The sequence below is a fragment of the Ixodes scapularis genome, unplaced genomic scaffold (assembly GCF_016920785.2).
Source record: "Ixodes scapularis isolate PalLabHiFi unplaced genomic scaffold, ASM1692078v2 PGA_scaffold4__175_contigs__length_147842914, whole genome shotgun sequence".
Lineage (NCBI taxonomy): Eukaryota > Metazoa > Arthropoda > Arachnida > Ixodida > Ixodidae > Ixodes > Ixodes scapularis.
The window spans coordinates 113,706,657-113,717,742 of NW_024609879.1; the positions used below are offsets into that span (position 1 = coordinate 113,706,657).

Below are 11,086 nucleotides of genomic sequence, written 5' to 3' on the forward strand. Positions count from 1 at the left end.
AAACTAGCGTGGAGCACAGATTACTGCACATTGCAAAGGATTATTGAGCCTTGAAGCTGCGAACAAAAAAAAATATAATACTGGCAACCACGAAAGCCGGTTAGCGGGTGCCCGGATCGCTCGCCCGCCTTCCCACCGGACACGCACACCGGAAATGAAAAGTAGACTTTTTTCATTGTTATTAGTAGAAAGCCACCTCCTGGAACGCTCGCGGCCGGCGTAATTTCAAACATTTATTAAGTTCATAAATATTTTATTTATAAACTACTTTGGTTATCAATTGACCAGCTGTTGTTTGTGCGGTCTGCCAATTTCCGGCCAAATTGAAGACTATAAATAGAATGGCGCAGTTCCCCCCACACATACCAGACATCTAGCGCGGGCCGCTAGCACTACATTTCGGCAGAACCGAGCATTCGGCGTTGCGTAGTTTATTTTCTCGGTAAAAAAGAAATATAGAATTTTTTTTCGGGGAATTTTGTACATTAAAAAAAGGAATGTAAATGTCAACAAGACCACTAGATCAAATTCGGCACGCCTTTTTGTATCTACAGAGGCACATTTTTGTGAAAGTCTGCCTCTGTCCGGATAAACATTCTGTATCCCACGTCACAGGAATTAATATAGCTGTGTATGTTTCCACATCCACTAGAAAAACCAGCTTTATTGCTTGTCAAATGCGGCCCTGCACTTAACCTGGACGCAATCTAAGTGAGCAGGGTACGTAGCTTTCGTTCAGTATGTATCAAATTTATTAGATCTCACTCCACCATGGCGGAGGTAATATTATCCAGTTTAGAAATCAGGACGTCCCCCATTGTTGCAAACCTGCAAATCTGAATTCTTAACTACGCGATTCTTTCATGATTGCTTTGTAATCATATCCACCATAATTTCAATTTCTCTGAAGCTACGGATGTTATTTTCTTCGTCATTTCTAGCAAACAGTGTTTAGATATTATTTATTACCAAAAGCGTTTAAGTAATTATTTCAACCATAATAATAAAGGCGAACAAAATAGTTTCAGTTACGTTTATCCTTCATTGCAATATGCATTATACTTCTACAACTAAAAAGATTTTTTCACATCTGGCTTGTATTATGTCTTCTAGGAACCCTTGAGCGTATTTGCTAGCACTCTAGGGTGTTCTTTAGACATATGATCCTAAAAAGACAAAGTAAGAATTGAACTAGATACTCTAAAGTATGATTGTAATGCAATTAATGCAATGGTTGCAAGCGAGCTGGACAAGAATGACAATAATAATCCCTGGAGAAGGGGACCAAAGAGGACAAACACGATTCTCCAAACACAGCTAGGTGACCGGTGAGCGACTGATAAAATCCGCGTGGTCCAGGAATCGAAATGATCGACCCAGGGACCTCTACATTTCCACTGGAGCGCTCTGCCAGCTGAGCTAACCAGGAGTTAGACGTCTGTAGAGTAAACGGGTTTTATCAGGTGCTACCAGTCAAATACCAACAGGAATGAACGTCCTGCATTTTAAGCTTATGATTTTAATTCAATTAATGCAAAGGGGCAATTGAGCTGGAAAAGAATGACAATAATAATTCCTGGAGAAGGGTAACAAAGGAGACAAAGGGCAAACACAAATTTGCAAACACCTTGGTGACTGATGTGCGACCGAAAAATTCCGCCTGGTCCTGCTATCGAACCAGGAACCTCTCTATTTCCAGTGAAAGACTCTACGAAATGAGCTATCCAGGAATACGACGTATGTAGAGCAAACGTTTTCTATCAGCTGCCAATAGTCTAACACCAACGAGGATGAACGGCCTGCATTTAAACCTTGTGACTATAATGCAGTTAATGCAAAGGTGCAAGAAAGCTGGACAAGAATGCCAATGATAATCCCTGGAGAAGGGGAACAAAGGGGACAGAGAACAAAACCAAATCTCCAAGCACAGCTAGGTGACTGGTGCGCGACCGAAAAAACCCGCCTGGTCCTGGCATCGGACAAGGGACCTCTCCATTTCCAGTGGGGAGGTTCCTAGTTTGGAGATTTGTGTCACCCAGAGCCGTATATTGGGAGAGTTTGGCCATTCATTGGTATCAATGGGGCGAAAATCTATTGGTCGAATAGTTGATTGACAGGCCGCTCGTGGCCAATCACAAGCCGCAAAACCTCCCCTAGCGGTGGTCGTGAGCCTCAAAAGTAAAGCAGGGTTCGGTAATTTCATTTTAGCGTCGCTAGAGTTAAAAAAGTTAACGCTCGGTGACTGAAAACTTGGTGCATGTGAGCTTTTCGTCATAGTCTTCTTTAATGGTAGAATAAACGAATGCGCACGCGGACACGTGCGTTGAAATAACGTAAACAAAAGTTTGTGTAGCCGCGGGAGTTCCGCCGTTCCGGTCTTGTTTGAAAAATGGGTCGTTGTTGTGCTCTGAAGTGCCGGAACAGAGCTTCCAGGGGAATTCGCTTGTTCAAGCTGCCGAAATCCCCGAGGAGACGGAAACTGTGGCTTTCAGGAATCAAGCGTGGCGCGGGGTGGAAACCTCCCGACAGAACGTACCTTTGCGAGGTGAGGTATTGTTCATTGTTAATATTGTGACGCGAGCACGGTGGACGCGAGTGCACGGTGACAAAACCGTGTATTTTGTGATCTATTCTCTACTGCCGTGGAAGCGTCCTGTGCGCTTTCGCTTCACCGCAGAAAGACGAGTGGTTCAGGCCTGTGGCGGTCGTGCAATGATGGATTTGTAAGATCGCGTATTTTGAAAGCGTGAGCCTCTCGTCAGCGGAATAACTGTACTGTGACGCGAGCGGCTGAATACACAGTTTTGACGTCTACCAAAACGTTATTCGCTGCAGGACCACTTCGAGCCCTCCCAGTTCCAGACGAGGTGCTCTGACGGCTGAAGAAGGCTAAAAGCCACAGCTGTTCCGAGCTTGTTTCTGCATTCTGAAAGTCAAGTGAGTGCGTGTAACGAGGATAAGTGAGATTTTTGTTCTTTTGGTATTTACCTAGATTATGGGAGTGAATTAAAAACAATAATTTATCTTGTGTTAAGATGTTTTTACTGATATGATTTGAAAGAGGCACAGGTGACCTATAATAATGTAGACTTGGTAGGCTGTTGACATCTCTATTCCATGTCAGAGACCTTTTCTTTTTTTTTTAAATCGGAGTGGTCCTTGTGCAAGAGTGCATGAGACACCATCATTCAGTGTTGCAGCCTGACACAGCACAAAACCCCGCCTCATGGAAATGTAAGTCAAAACATCCAATAACTCATATTCTGTTGCTTCTATGAAGTTAATGCATGAGGCATTCCTCACTCTCAGCTGCCTTGTAATGTTATGACAGCCTCACCAGCTAAGTATCTGTCATGGTTCTTGCATGGCTTGGAGTGATCTTGTGAGGTGGGCAACACCCAATGGACCATTTGCAGAATTAGTGGTTCGAGAGTGCATGGCTAAAATACGAGAGTTCCCTGGCCGCAGGCACGTCCACTGCGTCCCGTTGGCTTATTGTGTCGCAGTGACTTAGATAGAGCTCCCCCAAAACCACTTTTGTCCCCCTTGAGGATTATCTTTCACCCCGAGGTAAATACAAAGAAGCCTTCGTCCCTCTCAGCTCGGCCAGCATGAAGAGAGAAAGGGCGACAAATCCATTTATTCTCGAACCCATATTTCTGCAAAACGAGGATTCTCGTACTGTGTTTGCAGCAACCAGCGGCCAGGACCTCCGGAGCGACCCTGCAGGTCGGCCTGCTGAAGCAGCCGCTCCCCACCACCAGTGGGGCTTGCTTCGTAAGCATCTTCCAGGGTCCTGCGTACCCCCGTGTAGCAATACCACCACGCTCTTCGCCGCAGGTGACCAGTGACAACCAGCGCGGCCAGGCCAGCTCAGCTGCCCGCGACACCTTGGTGTCGGCACACTCCACCAGCTGGGTATGTGGTTCTTGCACGGCTTGGAGTGATCTTGTGAGGTGGGAATCACCCGATTCTCATACCGTGTTTGCAGCAACCAGCAGCCAGGACCTCTGGAGCGGCCCTGCAGGGCAGCCTGCTAACGCAGCCGCTCCCCACCACCAGCGGGGCGTGCTTCGTAAGCATCTTGCAGGGTCCTGCGTACCCCCGTGTAGCAATACCACCGCACCCTTCGCTGCAGGTGACCAGTGACAACCAGCGCAGCTGCCCTCGGCACCTTGGTGTCGGCGGCCTCCACCGGCTGGGTATGTGTCATGGTTCTTGCACTGCTTGGAGTGATCTCATGAGGTGGGCAACACCCAATTCTTGTACCGTGTTTGTGGCAACCAGCGGCCAGGACCTCTGAGCGAACCCTACAGCCTCTTTCTCCATCACCCGTTTTACCTAGGCTCACTGAAGATGTCTTTCTTCAGATGAGCCGGAAGATCAAGCAGCTGGAGAACGAGAATCATCGCTTGGTGAGGCAGGCTGCCTTACAAAAGACAAGGGAAGCGACATTCCGGTCTCACTTGCACAAGTTCTTCACTGCGGACCAACTGGCAGCTCTATCGAGATCCAGCAACAGGGGGTCCAAGTGGTGTAATGAGACGGTGAAGAAGTCGCTGCAGATGCGATCTGCATGTGGCAGCTTGGGCTACGACTTGCTACTGGAGGGGAGCTTCCCATTGCCGTCGTCTAGAACTCTGGGGCGGCGGCTTGAAGGCAAGTTTGTTGTCAGGCTACTCAAATGCTTCAAAGCTCCGTGTTGATTATTTGCAGATATAATATCCTTGTTAGTAACTGTAGTGTTTTTGTATTTTACACAATTTATTTTTAAATGATAAGTTGGTGTCATGGTTCCTTTTTTACTTAGTTGCAGTGTGGTATGAAGGGGTAGATTATTGATATTGTGTTGGAATGATTCTCTCATCGCAGGCATACAGCACTAGTTTGACCTCAGTATCTTGCACGCGTCGAGATGTGAATTCAAGTTTAGAGGGGAGTGTTTCCTTCACTCCCAATTTTTGTAACCTTGCTGATGCGACCATGGAGGTAATTATGCTGACGGTGTCTAGGAGAGCACCCAGTGGTGATGATGGTCGAATGAGGCTTATGGATTCCATACGAGCACTGCATGAACACTTGACTTGGGTTCGTGACAATAAGTGCCTCGGCAAACATTTGGGCAGCTCATGACTAATCTCTGCACACGAATGGCCAAAATGAAACATTGTTTACAGCTCAGCACATGCTGCACATGTTGCCATGCCCAGCCTATGGCTATACACAGTTCTCACGTGACGTCATTCTAGTCACCATTCCCAGGTACTAAGCGTCCCATTAATGTAGTGGAAGGTAGGTCTAATCTGCACCCCGTGATTGGCACGGCCCTACTAGAATAAAACGTCATCATCTCACCTACCAATCGTGTGTGTCCTGTGTCCTGTGATGTCGAGATCGCTCTAGCGCTCTTATCAGTTGCCCTTGGGACTCGCGATGAGTTGGCCGCGTGCCGTTCGTTTGGTGATGTGCGCAGTTTCTAAGTGCTGGCAAAGTCGCGATTGCAGCGAGTTAGCGCAGTTGAGTGCGCTTCTTAACGAGCACCGGTGTGCTGTGCAGAAGCGACACTTACAGAGAAAACACCGTGATTGTGCGTATTTCGCAGGCACTGCGATTGTGCATTGAGTGGAAGGCACACCTCCAGAGAAGAAGAGCTCATGCGCGTGTGCGACGAATTCAGGAAAACATTGTAATGTAGCGTAATGATTGTTCATGTTCCTGGTCAATATGAGTGCTTACCTCAAGGCCAAAAAAAAAACAAAAAAACTGGCTTTTACCATGAATATGTGTTACTCTACAATTGAGGTCCCGTCAAGCAGTGTGCATCATTGCTCATCATTTCTTTAATCTAAGATTTAAAACGAATATTTGGGTATAGCAAGAGGACTGACAAATCTCTCATCTACTTACAATCTCTATGTAGGGCTTGATTTATTTGAAGCGAGAGTCATTCAGTAATTTAGATCAGAATTAACTGAGCCTTGGCAGTGGGTAGGCAGATACTTGAGAATAACCTAAATGAAACTAGCTCGATTTTCCTTTACAAAGTATAATCATTGCTCACATGCTGAGTTTGTGCACTAGAAAGCTATCTCTACAGGAAAAATGCTGTTGACAAGCTTCATTTGTTGCTTCGATTAACAACTGCAGAATTTACGCACATCCTTGAGAACGTGAACAAAACATACTCAAAATTACTCTTGTCTAACCTCATTTCAGTGGATTACTGTGTGCCCCTTGATATTAGGTGTTTTAGGTATGACAGTCTTTATATCATATCTAAAATGACTTTTTATTCATACTCGTTCACACTCATCCATCACTCAAATACTATAATGTTTTGAAAAATGTGTACTAAGGTAAGAGTGCTAAGCTAAGTTAGCATGTAGCTTAGCTTGTTTGTAGCTAGCTAAGCTAGTTACACTCGACTGGAAGCTAACTTAGGTTAGCTACCATTAAGCTAAGCTACCTTCCGCCATCTTGACATCAACACTGTCAAGATGGCGGAAGCTGAGCGCAATGGCAGTATCAGAAAGGCACCGCAAGTATTCAATATGCGATTCGAAATTATTCGACCCAAGTCACTATTAGCTTCTTATTCGCTTGAAACATAAAATTCGTTATTCGCACGTGCCTGCTTAAGGGGAAACTAAAGCGGTTTTGTACCTTTAAAAAACACTTGCATCATCTTCATATGGCCTCCAGTATCACGAATATTAAAATTATTTGTCAATTTGAGGCCCGGAGTAGCCATCAAAGCATTTTGACCGTAGCGCTGAAGCCCGCCCTCCCGAGGTGTAAGAAGCTAGGAGGAAATTTCTGAGAGACAGCAGCGTCGCAACAAGGATCCTCGGAATCTCTGCAGCTATTGCAAGCTTATTTGAGTGGTCGACAAATTGTGTGCGATTCACCTCATGCTCACGATTTTCGCTCGCCTGTTTGTTTTGACGTAAGTTTAGTACACCTATAAACTTTCATAAAAGATTTAGCGGATGTTGGTCAGGCGTGAAAGATTGTAGCGGGAACTAGGCGTCTGTAGCAGATGACGCACCATTTCACGAGAATAAAAAAAGCGCTGCATTGGGCAAGGCTGGTCACATGTGCCGGAACACTGCACGAGAGATGGTGCTTGAGCTTCGGTGGCCAGGTGAAAGTTCTTGACGTGACATCATGCCGAGTGAATTTTTTAAATATTTCTTTGCGTTGGGTAATACTTCTTGAGCAAATAGTGCATATTCAAATTTGCAGGATACAAATACGGAAGAATTTACCTCGAACTCATTTTTTTTGGAGAACCTCTTTAGCTTCCCTTAAAGTGTTTTCAACAAAATCAGTCAGTGGTTCACAAATCGGAGTCGGTGACACTTTAGCAACGCACAGCTACCAAAGTAACCATGGAGTGTACTTTACTTCAGTGCTGGCATTCATCACCTTTGCTCATGAAGTGGAACTGCCAACTTTAAGAGAGTGGCAAAAACTCGTAAAAAACTAGAAAAACCATTCGTATGGACAATAGGAATGAAAGTTAGCAGCCTTTTCTTCGTTTAGTGCCCATGCTGTTCTTTTATTGACTGAGGGGGAAGTTTCAAATCATTGATTCCTTCAGTCCAGTTTACCAAACATTGCATACACTTGATGATCTAAAGCAGTTCTGTGTTTGTAGGTGAGCACTGCCCTACGGGTCCTCAGTCACTCCACAGCCACTGCCCTGCGCTTCCTGGTGGAGAATCATGGCTGGAGCACCAACTTCCTCACCACGGCTTGGTTCTTGGAACAGGCCAACAAATGGTTTGATCTTATGAGCAGCAGGCACCCAGTCCTTGCGATCAGCAGGCAAAATGAGGCCTGCTACAAGAATACCCTTGACTTTCTGGTCAAATTTAAGGATCTTTTTCTCCACCTCACTATTGGGGATGGAGCGTTCAGGCCAGTGCAGGCGGGGGTAATCCTCTCTACCAAGTCCATTCTGGACCTGCAGCAAAGTCTCATTGAGAGACATTCTTTTTCATTTGTGCTCACATCCAGATTCACGCAGGACTGCCATGAAAACTTGTTTTCGGTAGTGCGACAGGGCAACCCTATCCCAACTCCTTGGAGTTTAAGATGACCTTGAAAATCATCACACTCTCTCAGTACCTGAAGGCGTCCAAGGCAGGGTCCTACGAACTGGACGATGCCTCCTTTTACCTGGCTGACCTCGCAGACTTGGATGTACAACCTTCTGTGCCCACCGACATTTTTCTTGAGGAGGTAGAACTCACCATGTCACAACCTGAGGAGAATAGCTTTGACTATTACGCGGGTATGTGGTACGAAGAGTTGTAATAAATAATGCTACATGTGACACGTGTGCTGCAGCTGTTCAAGTCCCCATGGCACCTGCAAATAGCCTCCTCAGCCTAAAGAGTCATGTCCCTGACGCTCTGACCTGCCCCTCTGAAGCTGCACGCGCCCTCTTCACAATTTGTGAAAGTGTCTTTCGCAGCCTCATTGCGGATTTGATGCATGCACGGGGCATCCTGGACGGCCTATCGGCGAGGATGGCTGCAGAGAGCCAATGTGTTCAGCTGCCCGACTGCGATGAAATCAAAATGAAGCTCATCAGGCGATTCTGCCATGCACGGCTGCAACTGTTCCTGCGGGAAAAAAAGTCGCGAGTTGGCGGCTGGGGCAGCTGAACGCAGGGACTTCGGCAGTCGATGGCAGGACCTCGGAGAACTAATTAGTGTTTTAGATTGCCTTAGTTGATGAAACTGTTGTCCCGTTCTCATTTTTTTTTACTTTGCTTTCTTCTTTGTGTTAAGGGCAGCTTTAATTTTTTGCGTTCCTTGTTTACCGAGGCACTTCTGAATTTTTTTTACTCTTGCAACGGTTGTTTGTGCGAGGCCCTTTTTCTTGTGATCTCCATGTAAGCCTACGTGAAGCCTCTGCATTTCTTTTTATGCTTGCTACACATGCTTGTGGGAAGTTTCTTATGCTGTGCTTGTAAGCATCTGTAATTTTTTTATGCTTGCTACGGGTCTGTGAGAAGCCCATTTTCTTGTGCTCTGCCTGAGGCCTCTGAATTTTTTTACGCTTACTAGAGATGTTTGTGGGAAGCTCTTTTTCTTATGCTCTACGTGCAAGCCTGCATGAAGCCTCTGGATTTTTTTCATGCTTGCGTCAGATGTTTGTGGAAATCCTTTCTTTTTCTTGTGCTCTGCGTGTAAGTTTGCGTGAAGCATCTAAATTTTTTTCACACTTTCTTCAGCTCTTTGTGGGAAGCTTGCTTTTTCTTATGCTCTGCATGTAAGCCTGAGTGAAGTTCCAGAATATTCTTTTACTTTTACGCTTGCTTCAGATGTTTGTGGGAAGCTTTTCTTTTTATTGTGATCTGTGCGTATGGCTGCATGAAGCCTCTGAATTTTTTTACGCTTGCTACGGTTCTTTGTGGGGAGCACTTTTTCTTCTGCTCTGCGTGTAGGCCTATGTGAAGCTTTCGCTGTCATGCAAACTTGCTCTTCTGTATCATGTTTTTTTTTTCTTGTCCTCCTTCTTGTGCTGTGCACTGCTTATGTTTCACTCATCCCTTTTGGCTTCATGTGGATGTTTGTAGCCTACACTTTCCTTCCTGGTGTCTTGCATGAAAGCCTACACTGTAAAAAATAACCGTCAAATTTACGGCGCTATACGCTAATAAAAACTGCAAAAACGCCGTGAAGAGGAATTACCTGAAATGCACCGTAAACGAGCAAAAAAGAGCGAGAGGGAAACGCAAAACTTCATGGAGCAAGAAAACAGAAAGAAAAGACGCACACCGCTAATTGGTCACCACGCTTGACCTTCGGAAGCTGCGGGAACCCAGAGAGCCTCCTCTCGCCCCTTCACCTCCTTTCTTTGTCCGCGCCAACGCAGAACGTAACTGCCTTAACTGTGAAAAAAAAAAAAAGACTTAAGAGCAAACAGTAGAGCAACAATGCGACGAGCTAGAAGCGTCGACAAAAGAAAGCAACGTTGGTTGGGACAACGCGGGAAGAAGTGGAAGAAGCGAACGTTCGGTTCATTTTCCCGCCTTCCCGCCCGCCTCCGCGCCGTTTTGTCCTCGTTCGTTCGTGGAATTCCCGGATTTTTGTGCACCTGAAAATTTGGAGCGGAAGGCAACTGGATACTCGAGACAGGTATTTCATTATCAATCTGCTGCTTGCTTGGCAAAGATACTGTAACGGTGGCATAAATACAACACCCCAAAATATGTTTACTTGCAGAATTTGTAGTTTCTGTTCAAGCACGCTTGCTGGTTGCGCAATTCGATGAGCACGTTTTCAGCTCTCGAATTCTTCCGTGTGTGGACGAAGGATGCTGTCGCTAGTTTGCTACGTATGATGCTCTCAGGTGTCATATTTTGAGAAGACATAGGCATTTGAACGCCTAGGGTAAGTACGGTTTGCTTCGAAGAGTTTGGAAAGCTTTCAATGCACTTTGCCAGCATGCTTAGAGGAGTGCCACACAAGGGAGGCTTTGCTAAAGCATCTAAAAAGCCACATCAGCGACGGTATTTTGGTTTCGTGTTCGTGCTCCAACTGTCAGAAGGTGTGAAATCATAGTTCACGACATATTTGAACTCGGCGCATTTACGAGCGACGGGCTTCTTGGGCGACAGCGCATCGCCTGCAGGGCCCGCTTCAGGTTGAGGACTCTTCGACTCAGTCGACTAGTGCGGATTCTAATGAAGACGGTTCTGTTAACGTGATGCAATCCCCTGATGATAACTACGACGTGTTAACGTCTCTGTCTGCAGAAGAAAAAAGAACGGCCGTAAAATACGACCTTGTTTTTTTTTTTTTTTTTTTTTTTTTTGTGCTTGAAGTTTAGCGGAAAGCTTTTTATGCCGGTATCAACAGTTCAAAAAACCATCTATGAATTTCAACGTCGGCACTTCTTGTACAAACAATACCTGTTCGGCAAACTTGCGGAAAGCCTTCAAAACGTGCTTGGTTCAGTCGAGGTTCATTACATCATTGAGTTCATAACATCATTATACAATGATGTTACGAACCTGAAATCTACCACCTTTCTTCCAGAACACATGAAATCTGCATATTTAAGGAAG

The 11,086-nt window shown here is 45.6% G+C and overlaps 1 protein-coding gene across 1 annotated transcript; it reads left to right on the top strand.

Moving 5' to 3' along the window:
* The first annotated feature begins 4,205 nt into the window (after nt 1–4,205).
* On the top strand, nt 4,206–8,213 carry LOC121048434. Its single transcript, XM_042293367.1, has 4 exons — nt 4,206–4,245; nt 4,346–4,659; nt 7,661–7,774; nt 8,131–8,213. The coding sequence occupies exons 1-4, from the start codon at nt 4,241–4,243 to the stop codon at nt 8,190–8,192; spliced, it is 495 nt and encodes a 164-aa protein (XP_042149301.1). The 5' UTR covers nt 4,206–4,240; the 3' UTR covers nt 8,193–8,213.
* The last annotated feature ends 2,873 nt before the right edge of the window (nt 8,214–11,086 follow it).

Coding starts and splice junctions, on each gene's coding strand:
- LOC121048434 (XM_042293367.1), top strand. Junction 4,660..7,660: donor TCTGGGGCGGCGGCTTGAAG/GCAAGTTTGTTG, acceptor CTGTGTTTGTAG/GTGAGCACTGCCCTACGGGT. Junction 7,775..8,130: donor CGGCTTGGTTCTTGGAACAG/GCCAACAAATGG, acceptor ACACTCTCTCAG/TACCTGAAGGCGTCCAAGGC.